This window comes from Myxine glutinosa, chromosome 10, assembly GCF_964187855.1.
Source record: "Myxine glutinosa chromosome 10, kmMyxGlut1.1, whole genome shotgun sequence".
Lineage (NCBI taxonomy): Eukaryota > Metazoa > Chordata > Myxini > Myxiniformes > Myxinidae > Myxine > Myxine glutinosa.
The window spans coordinates 20,596,570-20,615,158 of NC_136270.1; the positions used below are offsets into that span (position 1 = coordinate 20,596,570).

The 18,589-nt window shown below is 43.6% G+C and overlaps 1 protein-coding gene across 3 annotated transcripts in view; it reads left to right on the forward strand.

Annotated features, from left to right (window-relative positions):
- Positions 1-18,589, forward strand: part of LOC137434379 (sodium/myo-inositol cotransporter 2) — a 130,070-nt gene that overhangs the window by 80,695 nt on the left and 30,786 nt on the right. For all 3 annotated transcript variants that reach the window (XR_013624683.1, XM_078785439.1, XM_078785440.1), the window contains exons 10-14: positions 10,638-10,773; positions 11,266-11,373; positions 12,719-12,869; positions 16,529-16,697; positions 17,781-17,993. Coding sequence is in view for 2 of the 3 variants with exons in the window: in XM_078785439.1 (XP_078641565.1) it covers positions 10,638-10,773; positions 11,266-11,373; positions 12,719-12,869; positions 16,529-16,697; positions 17,781-17,993 (777 nt within the window). In the remaining variant the exon portion in view is untranslated. The remainder of the gene's footprint in view (positions 1-10,637; positions 10,774-11,265; positions 11,374-12,718; positions 12,870-16,528; positions 16,698-17,780; positions 17,994-18,589) is intronic.

The window sequence follows — 18,589 nt, forward strand, 5'->3', positions numbered from 1 at the left end:
CCGAGCTCAAATAATATGTCTGTAATAGATATTGGACAAAAAAAATGGAAACGCCAACAGAATTTCATTTCGTAGGGTGTTGGGTCACAACATGCATCAAGAGCGGCATGTATGTGATGTGGCATGGAGTCAACAAGGGTCCAACTGTTGGAATGTGGCACCATTCTTCCACAATGAAGTCCTCTAATTCTAGTCTTTTTGATTGAGGCTCAAATGGCTGTCTTCGGCTCATCGCCAGAGTCCAACAAATACTTTATGGTATTGATGTGATTGGGAGGACCATGGAAGATGGTTAACTTTATCTGTGTTTCTCAAACTGCCGGGTGATGACGCGTACATGTGGACAAAAGCGTTGTTGTCCTGAAAGACACTCTCCCAAACAGGGAAGAAATGCTGTATCATGGGATGCATGTTATCACTTCAGATGGTAGCATAGCATGTTGCATCAACCCTGCCTTTCTAATGGAATGAGAGGACCCAGGACATGCCAAGAAAACATGCCCCACACCATAATGGAACCGCCAAGCCTTTTCCTGTTGAAACCAGGCACTTGAGGCTGTAGGGCTCCCTGGGCTGTCGCCATACATGCGCACGTCCATTCGTCGAGAACATTGTGAAGGATCAATCATTAGACCACATCACATTCCTCCACTGCTTGGCATTCCATCGCCCGTGCTCCTTCCACTACTGGACCCACAAACAGAAGTTTCCAGGTGTTGTGAGCGGTTTGTGCAAAGCAACCCAGCTGTGGTATCCTGCCCTGTAAAATTTCCTTCTGATCATTTTCCACGATACAGGATGTTCACGACCCACATTGAACTCTGCACAATTTGTCCGCCATTGCTCTCCTGTTTCATCTCGCAGTTCGAACTGATGCTTCTCCATCACACTTGTTGAGCATGTGCTTCCGCCCACCCACTGTTGCCCTTCGATGATGGCTTTCCTTCTTTTTACAGGCTGACCACCTTTGATACAGTTCCTCGGGACATGTTAGCAATTTCCGCAGCCTTTGTCAATTGCACACCAACAATTGCACCCTGTTTGAAGTTAGAGGCCTCATCTTGCTTTCAAGCTGGCTCTTGATACCGGACTCGAGCCGCAGCCCGCTTATATATACATTGCGAGAGGACTACCTGGAAGAGATTTGCATATTTCACATCCTAGTCACATACATGTGGATATCATGTGCTGGTCACCCCATACTTTGCATACATGTATGGCCCGTTTACCCTTGTTTCCATTTTTTTTTTGTCCACTACTATATTATATTATGTGTCCACTATCTATAGGTAATGTTTTGTATCACAGCTAATTATTTTTTCCAACGCTTTCATCTTTGCAAGTTGTATTATAAAGTTAATATTTTATAAGTTCACATGTAAATGGAAATTAGGAATTTAATTTTTTTTTAGTCTTGCTTTTATCTCAACTCAAGTACTTCTTTTTTTTTTTCTTTTTTTTTTTTGTATACAAAATCGAGGTTTGTGTAAGAGTCGTGTAAGAGCTAACATTAATCACAAAAAAAAACAATCAGACAAACAAAACATACAACAAAGGGAGGATGAGACAAAATGGGGAGAGAGGGAAGCACACAAGTACAGCAGCATTTAACAGGGACATCGGAAGATCTGTGGGAAGGGGTGGGCTTGGGGGGGAGGGGTGGGGGAGGCATGGGAAGGTGGTGGGGGGGGGGGCGTGGAGGAAGAGGGGTAAAACAGTGGGGGAGTGAGGGGAGAGGTATAAAACACATGGACACAGCTAGGACTTCCAGGAAAGAAGTTGGTATTTCAAAAAAGTGTATCTGGGGTGAATTACCGGGGGTAGAAAAGATCAAGGTTTTGGATGGGGGAAGATAAGAGATGGTGGTGAACAGCTGTTTTAAACACCTGGAGGAGTAGTGGGATTGAAGAGAGTGAGGGAGTTTGTTCCAGAGGCGGGAGTAAATTAGGAATGAAGGAGTGAAGGTGAGCAGAGTCTTGATTTTGGCAACTTAAGTTGTTTATACTTAAGTTGTTTATACAACAGTTTATACTTAAGTTATAAAGAAGAATGTTTATTTGTCAGAGGTGTTTCAACATTTACAATTTTACAAAATGCATCATGATCTTCCAGATGTGTATATGTATATTAAAACGAGCACAGCGCACCAAAAAAATGAAAATAAAACGAACTGTCTCGTTTTTTGTTTTTTTTTGCTGCGAACCGCAGGAGCAGAATTAGTCTCGGGCAGCCGTTTCGCCTGTGATCCACAAGCCTTGTCAAGCCAAAGCCAATATATATGTATATATTACATACTGTATTAAAATAATGTCTCCACTACATGCTGGTTCACTTTTACCAAGACTCTCATGTGAAATGATGACCTAGGTCTCATCACATGTCATAATCTTATTTATTAAATTCTTCCTCAGGTTGTATTCTAGTTTCTTTTTCTTTTTCTTTTTTCAATGGACACGAGTTGTATTTTTCTCCAACATGAGGGCCTCTGGTATAGAAGTGACACTGACATCCAATTATTCTGTTATTTATTGAGAGTAATTCTGCAATTGACCAAAATTATTTGTTCATCACATTTAATCCTCACATGGATGATGGCCCAAAACAACTGTGCGAATACTCAAGATGTCTCACCACTCAGACATTTTATCTTCCATGTCTCACTGCCCCCATTTACACACAACACAATTACATGAGACCTACATCACCAAATCGAGTCTACAATCGCATGTGAATTCAAACGTGTTTCTTGTTTTTTACAAGGAACTTAATGATTCACATCTGTTCTACAGCATACCACAATCTTGTTGTTTTCCCAAATTGATTTGGCCCTAGTCTGTCGTTTCCTGGATTACTTGTTCAGGTTAGATGATATGTCCAGCAGTCTGTTAAAACAGAACATTGGACAGATGGACCGTACTGGCTTTTTCTCCCTTGGATGGAAATCAAATAATGGTGGTGGCACGCATGGGAATCACAAGAAGTACACGAGATCCTTACTCTGAATTTAGCAGGGTTTATTCCCCCTCCACAACTAACAGGCGGAATTAGAACGTGACGGTGGAAAATGACGGTGACATGGGGGGGTGGGAGGGGATGGGGGGGGCGGAGGGGGTGGGAGAGGGTAAACACAGAATAAAACCACCTTTAGAGGCCATTTTCCCCGCAAAGCGGGGGTTGGCCTTTTTCGGGCACCGTGGTTGTTGTTTTTGTTGGTCCCATTTTTGAAGCAATGTTTTATGGCCGGATGCCCTTCCTGCCGCCAACCCTTTTTGTCGCCTTTTACGACAAACAGGGAATTACCAGTGAACTGGTACTCAATTAGCCGACCTCGGAAGGATGACAGGCTGAGTCAACCCCCCCTGGCGTTAATTCAGCGATCGACCGGGATTCGAACCCAGGATCCTAGGATCCTAAGCTGGCACCCTAGCCGCTAACCCAACACCAGGGTTAAAGACACAGAATCAGGGTAAACACAGAATCGCAATAAATAATTATTTGCAAGAGAAACAAAAATAAAAAACTATGGTGCCACACATCAGACTTGAGCACAGGGATGTTGAGGCAACCGAGAACCGAATTAACCTTAGCACTGGTGTTCATCGACAAAGGAGGTGACAAAATTGGCCATGAACAGGAACACGAGCAGGACACGAACCACGTGGATGGAGTGCCAACCGTTTAGTTTTAGGTCCCAATCAAACTGTCCCATCCGCTCTGAGGCCAAAACAACTCTCTCGTGCCCTCTCATCTCTCGTGAAAGTGCATAGAAGATGGAGAGCCCGAAAACTCCTCCCCTCACTCTCCGGACCTATCCTCTCAAAGTCCTCCCTTCTTTCCCAAGGCCTCACATGTTGCCACACTCGGGGTTCACATAAGACTTTGCATCCAGGTCCCTTACTTTAAAACCTGGCTATTTATTGAGCAATGCATCACCCTTCATATGATGCACATTTAAATAGGACAATCCCTAAGCTAACATTTCCCTACTCAATACATCGAAATTGGCTAAACTACCTGAAACACGGAGCATACTAACCTATACATTTCTAACTGTTCTCAAGTAATATCTTCCCCCCTCTCCCTTTAAAAATGTACCAATATTAAGGTGAAAGATTCCAGCATTGACCTGTTTTTGCATGTTCAACAATGTCCACATCACCTTGATCTGCCCTAATGTCTGTCTGTCTATCTAAAAATGAAACGTAGTTGCCATTTCTCTCCCTTTTTGCATTTGCTCGTAAAGTGTCATATTTGTGCAAATCTCAGGCACATTCAACTACTTCTAGTCCGTTTCATCTGTACTCGCAATCGCTTTTAGGTGACATTAAGATTCGCATAAATTTGATGTGCTTGTTGCATCACTGCCATGCTGCTGATGGGTTGTCTGTAAATGACAGCAGGAAGTTGGACTTTGCCGGGATGCCAACACACATTCTCACTTTTTGTGGGGGTTTTTTTTTTAAAATACACTGTGGCATGTTACTTTCATAACTGCTGGCAGAAGTGACTGCCAGCTGAACGTTCCCTTGTGAGAATAACACATAGCATGATGCAAACATCTGTGAAACACCTGGTTTTGGTGCCCATCCTTGTTTTTTGAGCTTCAACTTCTATTTCCATACTTGCTGGAAAACAACTACAAGATAAATTCTTTTTTGTATTCTGAAAATGCTTTTGCTTGTGTGTGTCCTGGTGTGTACCCCGGTTCCCGGTGTGTACCCCGGTTTAGAATAGGTACACCGTATCCCTGCGTGTCGTAAGAGGCGACTAAAAGGGTTGGCGTCAGGAAGGGCATCCGGCCAGAAAAACATTGCCTCAAAAAGAGAACCATGACAATTACAACTACATATGGGCAGGGTACAGCCCGAAGTACATCGTGTGGGACCCAACTCCCTCACTCCCCCTCGTCAAAACTCAAGGTGGGGAACACGATCGAAGGAAGGGTGGAAATCACTCCATTTATGACCACGAAACGTCTGATGCCCGAAGTGGAGATCGGTTTCTGAGGTTTGGGACATGGAATGCAGGGACAATGACAGGGAGATCAGGAGAAGTGGTGGAAGTATTGATCAGAAGAAGAGTGGACATATGTTGTGTGCAAGAGACGAGATGGAAGGGAAGTGGTGTGAGAATGGTGAAGGGTAGGCAGGGACAGAAATACAAGTTTGTGTGGCAAGGGTGCCCAGAAGGCATGAATGGTGTTGGTGTCCTGTTTTCTGAGGAGTTTGTAGACAGTGTGGTGAGTGTGACGAGAGTGAGTGAAAGGTTGATGATAGGTGAAAATGATGATTGGAAAGCTCTTGGTGAATGTCATCTCGGGATATGCTCCGCAGGTCGGTCGGAGCGATGAAGAGAAGCACAAGCTCTGGAGTGCAATAGAGAAGCTGATGTAAAACGTGAAAGATTAGGAAGTTGTATTAGGAAGATTAGGAATTAGGAATCTTGTATACAAAAAAAAAAAGAAAAAAAAAAGTTGTTGTGGTAGGAGGCGACATACAGAGTAACCCAGTTTTAGGACCGGCAGAGAAGACAACTGAGAAGGAAGTTGAGGAAGCGATAAAAGCAATGAAGAGTAGAAAAGCGGGAGGGCCGACGGGAGTTCTGGGAGATATGTTGAAGGCAGCAGGAAGTTGGGGTGTGAAGAGAATGACAGAGATCTGTAATCTGGTGGTGAAAGAAGGCCGCATTCCATTGGATTGGGAACTGAGTACCCTCATCCCTCTATACAAGGGGAAAGGTGACCCTCTGGACTGTGGCTCGTATCGAGCGATAACGTTATTGGAGCATGGAATGAAGGTATTGGAAAGGGTGTTAGAGAGGAGGATAAGGAAGAAAGTGAAGATTGACGAAATGCAGTTTGGATTTATGCCAGGAAGAGGAACGACAGACATGCTTTTTATTGTAAGGCAGTTGCAGGAGAAGTACATGGAGAAGAGGAAGAAGTTGTTTCTTGGGTTTGTTGATCTGGAGAAAGCATTCGATGGGGTTCCACGTGAAGTAGTGACATGGACATTGAGGAAGTTGGAGGTGGAGGAATGGTTGATCAGAGTAGTGATGGCAATGTACAAAAGAGCATGCACAGCTGTAAGGACGAAGGATAGGAACAGTGGTGAGTTTGAGGTGAAGGTGGGAGTGCATCAGGGGTCGGTACTAAGTCCACTACTATTTGTAGCTGTGATGGAGGTCCTGGCTCAGAACGTAAAGGAGGGTTTACCGTGGGAGTTATTGTATGCAGATGATCTGGTGTTGATTGCGGAAAGTATGGATGGACTGAAGGAAAAGATGAACAAGTGGAAGGAATGTATGGAGTCAAAAGGTCTGAAGGTGAATATCGGAAAGACAAACGTGATGGCAAGTGGTAAAGCATGTGGTGAGGTGGAAAGAACTGGGAAGTGGCCGTGTGCTGTGTGCAGGAAGGGTGTCGGAGTGAACTTCATTCAATGTACAATGTGTGCTGAGTGGGTTCATCAAAAATGTCGTGGTCTGAGAGGGTCATTAACCAGTGTAGCAGCTGCATTCAAATGTAAGGTGTGCACAGAGGGAGCTGCAGGAAATGTTGAGTTGGATCTTGGAGACGGCGTGAAGCTGGAAGGTGTGAAAACATTTTGCTACCTCGGAGACATGCTGAATGGAGAAGGTGGATCAGACTCGGCAACGGTTGCTCGAGTGAGATGTGCATGGAAGAAGTTTCTGGAACTGAGTGGCGTGCTGATGAGGAGGGGAGTGTCGTTGAAGCTGAAGGGAAAGGTGTATGCTGCATGTGTGAGAAGTGTAATGATTTATGGGAGCGAGACATGGGTAATGAATGTAGAGCAACAACGAAGGCTGGAAAGGGTGGAAATGCGAATGGTTCAGTGGATGTGTGGAGTATCGTTGAGAGAGAGAGAGAGAGAGAGGAAGACAAATGATGAATTGTGAAAGATGATGGGAATAGAGCCTGTGATTGATGCTGTGAAGAGAAACAGGTTGAGATGGTTTCGTCATGTGTTGAGGAAGGATGAAAGTGACTGGTTGAGAAGAGTGATGGAAATGAATGCAGACGGAAGTAGAGGACGGGGAAGACCGAGAAAGACTTGGCTAAAGATGGTGAAAGAAGAAATGCGGGCAAGGGGGTTAACAAGGGGAGATGCAGAAAATAGGGCAAAATGGAGAAGATTGTCATGGGGACCGCAAGGCTAACCCCCACTCTAGCAGGGAAAATGGCCTTAAAATGCCTGTTGTTGTGTTGTTTTTTTATTGCACTGCAGGAAGTAGTATATTGCTATCATAATGGCGAGAAAAACGCAATTGTCAAGGAAGACAGACAGACCATTATAACCCTTAAAAGTGTAGGTCTTTCCTTTAGAGAAATTGCAAAGAAAGCCAAGGTGTCAGTGAGTACAGTTTCCTACACCATCAAAAGGCACTTGGAAACTGGAGGAAACTCTGACAGGAAGAGGTCTGGCAGAGCCAAAGCCACAACAGAATCAGAAGACAAGTTTCTGAGAGTCAAAAGCTTGCGTGATAGGCGGCTCGCAGGACAACAGCTTCAAGCACAGCTTAACACTGGTCGAAGTAAGCAAGTCTCAGTTTCAACTGTGAAGAGAAGACTTCGAGCTGCAGGTTTGACAGGTGGAGTGGCAGTAAGAAAGCCATTGCTAAGATGGCAAAATAAGAAAAAGAGGCTTGCTTGGGCCATGAAGCACCGCCAGTGGACTACTGAAGACTGGAAGAAGGTCTTCTGGACCGATGAATCAAAATTTGAAATATTTGGTTCATCATGCAGGGTTTTTGTACGTCGGCGAAAGGATGGTTCCTCGGTGTGCGACACCAACTGCCAAACATGGAGGAGGAAGCGTGATGGTCTGGGGCTCTTTTGCTGGATACAGAGTCGGCGACTTGCACAGAGTGACTGGCACCCTGAACCAAAAGGACGACCACAGCATTTTGCAGTGCCATGCAATACCCTCTGGTATACGTCTTGTTGGTCAGGGGTTCATCCTACAGCAAGATAATGACCCTAAACACACCTCCATGCTATGTCAAAACTACCTTCGAGGAAAAGAACAAGACGGTCGACTTCAAATCATGGAATGGCCAGCACAGTCTCCAGACTTAAATCCCATCGAGCTGGTTTGGGATGAACTGGACAGAAGGGTGAAAGCAAAGCAACCTACAAGTGCAACACATTTGTGGGAAATTCTGCAACAGTGTTGGGAAGAACTTCCCGAACAATATTTGATTTCCATTGTGGAAAGAATGCCACGAGTGTGTTCGGCGGTTATATCTGCAAAAGGTGGCTACTTTGCTGAGTCAAAAATTTAAATTAGATTTTGTTAAGCAAAATGATTCTATGATTTCTTTTTTATCTCCAATTGTTTATTTGTTCTATGCTTAATTTCAGAGTACATTGAGACATTAAACTGCATAAATTTCAATAAAAACTGGAAAAATTGAGGTGTTCTCAAACTTTTGTCCGGTCGTGTATATGATGTCATTACGGCATAAACACTTGCTCACTTCGAGAGCTGCAGGAAAGGTCATTCCTCTTTGAGGTATATATATATATATATTAGTCGATCTACAGACTTGGCATTTAATATGGAATTTTTTTTTCTTTCTTGACTTGGGTTTACTTTCTTAACTCAGTATATCAATCTGGTGAGTTTCTTTTACACTTTGGTGATTTATTTGTTAAAAGAACCATGTCACTGATTGTCGCAGCAAGAAGTCAACAACAGGATTATATCACAGGTGGCGTGGCAAAATGTACGGACAGGTGCATTTGATGATTGGCTTCACAGTCGGGTATGCATGGGTTGTTTGCGTTCTGTATTAGTGTAAAACAACTGCTGCACGTCTCCAAAAGTTATTGCCGCTTCCTCTGGAGATGGTCCGTCAACTCGACAATGCTGTTTGTCATGGAGTGGTGGCTTTTCGAAATTACGGCATGAAACAGCGTGCTATTGCTCGGCAGTATGGCATCATTCAAGGTCAGGTGTCAAAGATCCTGAAACGAAATGCTCAGAGGGGTGTCCCTACTCCAATACCGAGGCCCGGAGGTCCCCGCAGAACCACAAGGAGGGATGATCGCCAGCTGCACCGGTTAGTCCGCAATGGCCGTACCAAGTCAGCTAATCGGCTTAGGGCTGAGTGGCAGCAACTGACAAATGTGCCTGTATCCAGAAGGCTAGTCAACCAACGACTGGTTCAAGCAGGCTATCGTGCCAGGCGTCCCCTGAGAAAGCCACGCCTGACCAGACAACACCGCCAGCGCCGATTGCAGTGGGCCAGAGAGCACCGTCAATGGCAGCCAGGACACTGGAATCACGTGATCTTCAGTGACAAGTCTAGATTTCTGGTCTATCGTCAAGATGTCCGAGTGCGCAGACAAGTGCATGAAGCCTACAACAAAGATTGTATAGTGCCAAGAGTCCAAGCTGGAGGTGGTGGGGTGACAGCTTGGGCTGCTTTTCATGCAGGGGGCAAAACTGACCTGGTTGTTCTGAATGGAAACCTGAACCAGTTCAAGTACAGGGCCATTCTGGAAGAAACATTGCTTCCATTTGCTCGTGCAGCCTTTCGAGGAAACTTTGTCTTCCAAGATGACGATGCACGGCCTCATCGTGCTCGCATGATCCAACACTTTCTTGCTGACCGTGGTGTAGAGCATATGGAATGGCCTGCCATGTCCCCGGATATGAATCCGATAGAGAACTTGTGGGCAGAATTAACGCGTCAAATCGACCACTTGGACCAGCAGCCAACCTCTGTGCGTGAATTGCAGCAGGCTATTGTCACTGCATGGCAAGCGATTCCTGTCCAAACCTTGGCAAATCTCGTGATCAGCATGCCTCAACGTGTACGTGCTCTACTGAATGCTCGTGGGGGTTCACACGAAGTACTGAACTGTAATTTTACTGTCCGTAATCCCAGTCGTAATTTAACTTTTGTTTTTGTTAAAAAAAAATTTCGCTAATGTGCAAAATAAAGAGATACTTCTGGAAAACGTACAGAAGTTTAACACAGTACTGTCCATGAATTGAGTTCGATATCAGTTTACATAACTTTCAAGGAACAATTTATTTGTTTCGAAATGTCAAATGTGGTTTTTGTTTCTTTTAAAGGTCACATTCATTAACAAAATCTAGAATAATTTCAACATAATTCCAATGAACTTTTGGTTCTAAGAGATCTTGAAAAGTATGTTCACCCCCACAAAAAAAATATTCCATATTAAATGTCAAGTCTGTATGATCGGGTCTCATGACCTTTACCCGGTAAGTGTGTTCATTTACCAAGTTTCTTGTGGAGAGATCGCCAAGTGGTTTAAGCATTCGAGCAAGAACTCGATTCAAAACCGTTAAGGAACGGCTGGCTTGGCAAGCGCTCGCTAGCTGTATGGTAAATGAGCACACCTCCAACCCTTGTGGGGTATATAAATTACAGTTGATCTTTGCTCAGTTCTGTCAGTAAAACATATCTCATGGGTGTCGAGATTCCTCCAAATTTCTTTGTTTAATGTTATAAACAGCATTAGCGACTGTTTAAAAAGCTAATAATGTGTTTGTGGTTTATAATATTTTACAAGCCTGGCTACGCCACTGTTAGACTTTTGGTCTTCTTTTTCCTGTGTCTGCTGTACTGTGTGGCTAAAGGTGATTGTTCAGCGCTCACTCTCTGCAAAGAACCTGCTGCATGCCAAAGGTGGTTCGCTCTTTGCCTCTGTGATGAAGGTGCTTCCCCTCTTCATGATGGTGATGACCGGGATGATAAGCCGTGTGCTTTACCCAGGTACTGCATCTCCTTGTTCTCTGTCCGAGATATTGATCTGCTGATTTGATGTAGTGTATGCAGTGGGAAAAATTTTTAAAAACATAAAAATTACGAGTTATCATCCAACCGAGTGAATTAAGCCTTGCATTGCCTTGTGCTGATTATTCTTCTCACCATAATGATAATGCCAGCCTTGAGCAACTGCACAAACTAAAATCCTCTGGTCTTGGTGCTTAATGATGGATTGCGAAGTCAGACTAAGTATTTTTTTTTTATTGCTGATTTTGGAAAGGAATAATAACTACAATGTAAACCAGATGCTTCCTCCAATATGTGCTTGTCAGAAAACCGTTCCCTTGCATGGAAGTCTTTGCGGTTTGACTCGAATCATTTATTTGAGGGGAAAAACTATTCGTAGAAACTTTTGGTTTGCAATGAATTCCTTTACTATGGTCGTTTGATCAACCTATTAATAGTTAATTGGTAGTTGTGTATGTGTGCACCGTACAGATGAGGTGGCTTGTGCAGACAGTGAAGAATGCAAGCGGATTTGTGGAAACGCCATGGGATGCACGGACATAGCTTATCCAAAGTTGGTCATGGAGCTGCTGCCCAGTGGTAAGTGGTTATTGGTCTTTTTCAACCCCACCACCCTTTTCCCATGTATCCTGGATCTGACCCCCCAGTGACATTACCTGATCCGACACTTGCAATCACACCTGCGTGGCCGATTAGAAACTGACATGCAACCGAGATGTCATAACTCATCCATAACTTTTATAAATATCATGTTGTTTATCGCTATTCGCCCGATCTCTCAATGGTGAAGAATCACTTAAAATTATACTAGCCGGATCCGGATCTTCACCAAAATCGAATCATTTCGGCCTTGTCACATACACTACCTCTCTGCCAAATTTCGTCCGAATTTTCCACAACCTTTTGAGATATCTTGTTCACAGACACGAGCAAACAGACACACAGGGGTGAAAACATAACCTCAATCCACCTTCGGTGGTGGAGGTAAGGTTAGAGTGAATATAGGGTGTTGCAAAATAAATTATACTTTTTTCCCCCAGATTGTATTGACCACATGTTGCAAAATAAATGATACTTTTTCCCCCCAGATTGTATTGACCACATGTTGCAAAATAAATGATACTTTTTCCCCCCAGATTGTATTGACCACATGTTGCAAAATAAATGATACTTTTTCCCCCCAGATTGTATTGACCACATGTTGCAAAATAAATGATACTTTTTCCCCCCAGATTGTATTGACTCCATGTTGCAAAATAAATGATACTTTTTTCCCCCCAGATTACATTGACCACATCTTGCAAAATAAATGATACTTTTTTCCCCCCAGATTACATTGACCACATGTTGCAAAATAAATGATACTTTTTTCCCCCCAGATTATATTGACCACATGTTGCAAAATAAATGATACTTTTTTTCCCCCCAGATTGTATTGACCACATGTTGCAAAATAAATGATACTTTTTTCCCCCCAGATTATATTGACCACATGTTGCCAAATAAATGATACTTTTCCCCCCCCCAGATTGTATTGACCACATGTCCGCGATTTTTTAATTCAAATTTCGCGTGCGTAATCATGACGTGTCGCGCACGTTGCCTGCATGTTGTCTCCGTCATATTTGCGACTAATGGTCGTGTCTTTGCTGAAATCTTTTAAAAGTCAACTTCAAATGGTTTCTGAAGCTAATGGTGGACATACTGACGCGTACTAAACATGAGTTTTTAATTTTTGAATGAAATAAAGCCTTTGGTTGGATTTTCATCCGATTGAAACTTCATTTCATCTTTGGGGGAAAAAGTATCATTTATTTTGCAACAACCCTTAGAGTTGATAAAGATACTGAATGACCTCTTTGGTTCTTTGTTCACCATTAAAAGTGAATGTCATGTGAGCATTTTATGGTGATGTCTCTTTCAGGCTTACGAGGACTCATGCTGGCTGTGATGTTGGCGGCTCTCATGTCCTCGCTTACGTCAGTGTTCAACAGTGCGTCAACCCTCTTCACTATGGACCTATGGTGTGCGTGGCGGCCCCACGCAAAACAACGGGAACTTATGATAGTGGGACGGTAAGATGAAAGATAAACATTCACCTTCAAGTGTTATCTTTGCGTATCTGTATTTCTTCAGACATTAGCGTGCTGCAACTGCCTCGTCAATTACTCGTAGTTTGCACAATAATCCAAGTAGTTATAACTTTTATTTTTATATTTTTCAAATCTTATTAATTATTAAATTGTTAATTAAAATTTTCAAGTGTTAGTTCTATCTGAGTTTTAACTGTATTGTGGGCTAAGATCATAAGGCGGAACTTTCAAAACTAGCTCTATGGTATTTTTTGCATCGAGTACTTTGTGATGTGAACCCTTTCCACTATATGTGTGGTGTCTGGATATTTCCTCAAAAGTCGTGTCTTGTTCGACATGAAGAAATAACCAAGATTTCTCCTTAAATTGAATGCCTGTCACACACACACTCACTGTATCTGTACCTGGAGACTGCTTAGCTAACTTTCCAATTTAGTTCTGCAACCAACATTTGGTAGAGGTGCAGTTTTATTTTATTTTTTGTATACACAGTCTAGGTTTTGTATACACAGCCTGGTGTTGGCTTAGCAGTTAGGGTGCCGGCTTGGGATCCTAGGGTCCTGGGTTCGAATCCCGGTTGATCGTTGAATTAACGCCAGGGGGGTTGACTCAGCCTGTCATACTTCCGAGGTCGGCAAATTGAGTACCAGCTTGCTGGGATGAATGATCACGGTGTGTACCCCGATTTAGAATAGGTACACCGTATCCCTGCACATCGAAGAGCGTGACCAAGGGTTGGCGTCAGGAAGGGCATCCGGCCATAAAAACATTGCCTCAAACAGGGAACCATGATTGTCATGGGGCCCGCAAGGCTAACCCCCGCTCTAGCGGGGGAAAATGGCCTTAAAACGATCATTCATTCATTCATTTTTTCACACAGTCTAGGTTCGTGGAAGAGCTTGAACACTGAACGGATCAGGACGCAACAGTAGAGAGGGGGAATGGGACACCAACAGCAGAGTTGAAGAACAAAATGGGGGGAGACTTGGACAAATAATGGGAATGGGTAGGAATAAGGGGTAGGTGTGCATACATGGGATAAATGGGTGGACAAGATGGATACAGAAACAAACTCTCAGGAAGGGAAAACTAGGAATTTGGAAGGAGGTGGGGGTGGGAGTTGGGGGGTTAACTGGAGAAGAAAAAAAAATCATGATTTTGGATGGGATGGTTGAATGAATCACCCGAGATGGTTGTGAACAGCTGTCTCGATGATTTGGAGGGAAGAATGAGATTGAAGAGAATGTGGAAGTTGGTTCCACAGATGGGAAGAAAGAGGAACAAATGAGTGGAGGTGAGCAGTGATCTTGGATTTAGGTTGTTTCACCAGAAGGGGGTTGATGGTGGACCATGTGCACCCTGCAGAAAACCTGGGTGGGGGAGGGAGGGACACAAAGATCATGGCTGACAGTGACACCCAGGATTTTGAATAACTGACCTTCTTCAAGATGATTGTTAAGAAAGTAGATGGGAGGGTTTGCAAAAAAAGTCCTTTCGGAGAGGGATAGTGAGAGTGAGAATTGTCTGGATTGTAAGATATATTCCAAGTGTTTGATCATGCATGAATGTCATGGCAGAGGGTGGAGTCATCAGCGAATAGATAAGAGGATTTTCCAGAGTGCCAGAGAGATTATTGATTACTATTAGAAATACGATGGGGCCCAGAACACTTTTTATCTAGAAAAGTAATCATAAATGACTTTGTTGTATCCATATAAACATTGGTATGCTTAGGAATTTTCATCAGGTGGTAAAATCAATTGCAGGATGCTCTCACCTTTTATTTCATGAATGATAATGGGCTTATTTTCGATGTTCCTGCATTGCTTCTTTGGGAGACCATATGGAAGGGTGTTTTTATTGGTCAACATTACATTGTTTTTGGAAAAATAACTATGGATAGATATATATACATTTGCATACCTTCATTGATTCCATCACGTTGAAAAAAAAAAAAAATCCCCAATCCCATTTGAGGATAAACATAAAATAAGATTAGACTGGCACTCGGTATAGCGCATACCCCCCACCAGGCTAAAGAGTTTATGTTCTGTATCCCACTGATAGGCCGGATCTGGATTCGGATTGAACCAAAATCTAATCGGCTTGTTCTTGACACCTAACCAACTCGTCCCCCAACTTTACTCATAACTTGTCCATAACCTTTTTTTATATATTGTGTTTTATATCGCTTTTCACTTGATCTCTCAATGGTGAAGAATCACTTGATAATTAAATAATTCTCGTATCCACATACATATTCAGATCTTCACCAAAATTGAATCGATTCGTCCTTGTCACACACACAACCTGTCCACCAAGTTTCGTCCAAATTTGTCCATAACTTTTTGAGATATCTTGTTCACAGACAGACAGGGGTGAAAACACAACCTCCATCCACCTTTGGTTGCGGGGGTAATGACGATATTGAAAGTGAAACCGTAACCACACACCCGGACGGCAATCCGCGATGCTGATTGGCTGAGAGCATGCAATTATGTGACGTGGTGACCGCATCACTCCGTATGTAGTGTGTGCTCGGTACGTGCGCCAAAGATCAGGTTTGTGGAAAAGTTCCCGAGATGGTATCGTTTGTGTGGAAGTTGTTTAGGGTTCAGAATGACCAATTTAATGCTCCACATCAATTATATTTCAGTTTGTAAGTGGGCCATATTCACAATCCATAAGTTTTCCGTTCAGTTCAAAACAACGTAAGCAACTGTTAAATGGATCATCAAATATCAAAAGGTTGGAGCCGATAGACATAATGGGCCTTGTGAAGGTGACAGTACGTATCGGCCTCTGGTGTCACCCCATGGGCCAGTGCAATTGGAATTATCCGAGCTATATAAACATGATGTATTATGTATGCACATTGGCAGTACACATGTTTTTGCTTCCTGTACATAACCCGGGTTATTTTTTTTATTTTCTGGAGGGATTGAGGCAGTGGTCTGTTGCCTATACACCACCAAAATAACGGGACGTGTCAAAAGAACGTGTTGCACGCTTGGAACAAGATCGCCTGTAGTGTTGGTTCTCGGCTGGTTTTGTTCATGCAATTAATGCAGACTTAATTTTTCCTCCTTGGGAGCAGTTTAGATTGTTTAGTTTCTAGACAAATTAGTGCAATCGTCCCAGATCCTTGGAAATGTAGGTAACTTTAAGAAAGTTGGTCATCTTTAAAAACATAATTGTTCTACTGTATTGTATGATGTCTCAAACAACAGGTTGTTAATACGGTGCAAGATTAATCCCTGGTGTTGGGCTAGCGGCTAGGGTGCCGGCTTAGGATCCTAGGATCCTGGGTTCGAATCCCGGTCAATCGCTGAATTAACGCCAGGGGGGTTGACTCAGCCTGTCATCCTTCCGAGGTCGGCTAATTGAGTACCAGTTCACTGGTAATTCCCTGCTTGTCGTTAAAGGCGGCAAAAAGGGTTGGCGTCAGGAAGGGCATCCGGCCGTAAAACATTGCTTCAAAAAGGGGACCGAAAAACAACAACAACCACAGTTCCCGAAAAAGGCCAACCCCCGCTTGCGGGGAAAAATGGCCTCTAAAGGTGGTCTTTTTTTTTGGTTTTTTTATTGAAACTATTCTTACCAGCGCTTTGTGGTTTTATTGTGTTCTTTTGTTCTTGTAGGATGTTCGTGATTTTCCTTGTTGTGGTGTCTGTGCTGTGGATGCCCATTGTGCAAGAGGCTCACGGAGGACAACTGTTTGTTTACATCCAGGCTGTGAGCTCGTACCTGCAGCCTCCCATTGCATCGATCTTTATCCTTGCGTGCTTCTGGTCACGCACGAATGAGTCCGTGAGTGCTCTGCGTGCTTCATGCTAAAAAAAGCATGTTAAACATTCAATTTGGTCTTGACTGTGGCGGTGGTTGTGAATTTAATGGATGTATCTTTCGTTTTAAGAAGACTGAACAGGGCATTAATTGCTTTTTGGTGAACTTGCATTTCATGGGATTATTTTTACTCTGTGGTTTGTCATACTTCATAAACAATGTAAAATTATTCCTGTATCACATGTCCTCAGAAATAGGTATAAGCCTGTGTTGGCTTAACGGTTAGGGTGCTGGCTTGGGGTGTATTATATATGCACATAGGCAGTACGATTTATTATATATGCATCGTACCATCCTCATCAGTTTGGTTACCATGTTACCTTCCAAAGAAGTGAAAGCCTCTAGGATTTTTGCTCGGGGATTTTTACTGTATTATGTACTGTGAAAAATATCCCAGTCGGCCGTTGAATTAACACCAGGTGCAGGGGCGGATCCAGGAATTTCAGGACGGGGGGGGGGGGGGGGGTGCATGAAACTATAGTGCTGGGGGGGGGGGGGATAAAGGGGCTGTCTGGGGGTCCTCCCTCAGGAATTTTTTTTTAAATGATCGTCAGAAACGGCATTTGGTGCGTTCTTGGAAGTTTCTGCAGTTCCTTGTGTTCTTCCCTGGTCCAACAGTTCAGCAGATTCGCACCGTCTGCACCCTCATCCTGGATCGAAGGGGGGTGGTGCGCACCCCCTGTACCCCCCCCCCCCCCCCCTGGATCCGCCCCTGAGGTGTGGTTGACTCAGCCTGTCATCCTTCCGATGTCGCCGAAATGAGCACCAGCTTACTGGGATGAATGAGCCATTCGAGTGTCTTGTGTCGGAGTGACGCCCTGTCTAGGATTGTGTCCAATAGTCAAGAAACTGCTTCGGCAGCCATATGCATCTCATGATGTGCAGGAGTGGGCATCAGAAATAAGTGAAACAATAGTAAACGCATGTAAGCGTTATATATATACAATTTGATGACTTCTCTCAACATCTTCTGTGCAGTCAAGGAATTGCATCCATGTATTTTTTGGTTAAGATAGCTGTTGGAGGTGTTCTTCTCATTCATTCTAGGGTGCATTTTGGGGCCTTATGGTGGGACTGGTGGCTGGTGTCGCCCGCATGGTCGTTGACTTTGTTTACCCTGAGCCAAAGTGCGGGATGCCTGATCTTGCTCCACCTGGCTTGCGTTTACACTACCTGTACTTCTCCATTGTAGCAGCGGTGATGGCCGCAGCGACTACCATCCTCATCAGTTTGATTACCACGGCACCTTCCAAAGAAGAGGTAATGAATCGATTTGTACACCATTATATTGTGGTGTCATGATGCAATGGATTATATATGCCAAGCAGCACAGGAGCACTGGGCTGGCAGGAAAGCTGAGATGCATGTACACTCACCTCTGAGCCATGTAGCCTGGGTTTTAATCTTGGCCCAGCTATAAACTATCATCCTGGTGTTTCACAGGGCCGAGACACAGATGTTTTGCATAATTTGAGAATAGGTCGTACCTGTATGGTCTGTATCGGTCTGCCTTTGAGATTGTTATCTAAATTACATAGGAAGGTGTTGTTGAATGGGAAGGTAAATTGCATGAAGCATATACCGTTGTGGAGGAACAGCACACATCTACACACATTTGACGAGATTTGAGCCCAGTGTTTATGGATTATGTTTTGCTTCAGACACGGTGATTTTCAAATCTGTTCAAATCATGAGAAAGCTATATGAATATGATGTTTATTATGTACTCTGAAATACTATGCTGGATGGTGGAGTACAGCTTCATGCCCTGAGGAGAGCACTGCATCAGTGTGTTCAGTGTGTCTTGACGTGCTGCGTTAGAGGGGTTGGTGGTTGTTCTGTCTCGTTCTGGAAAA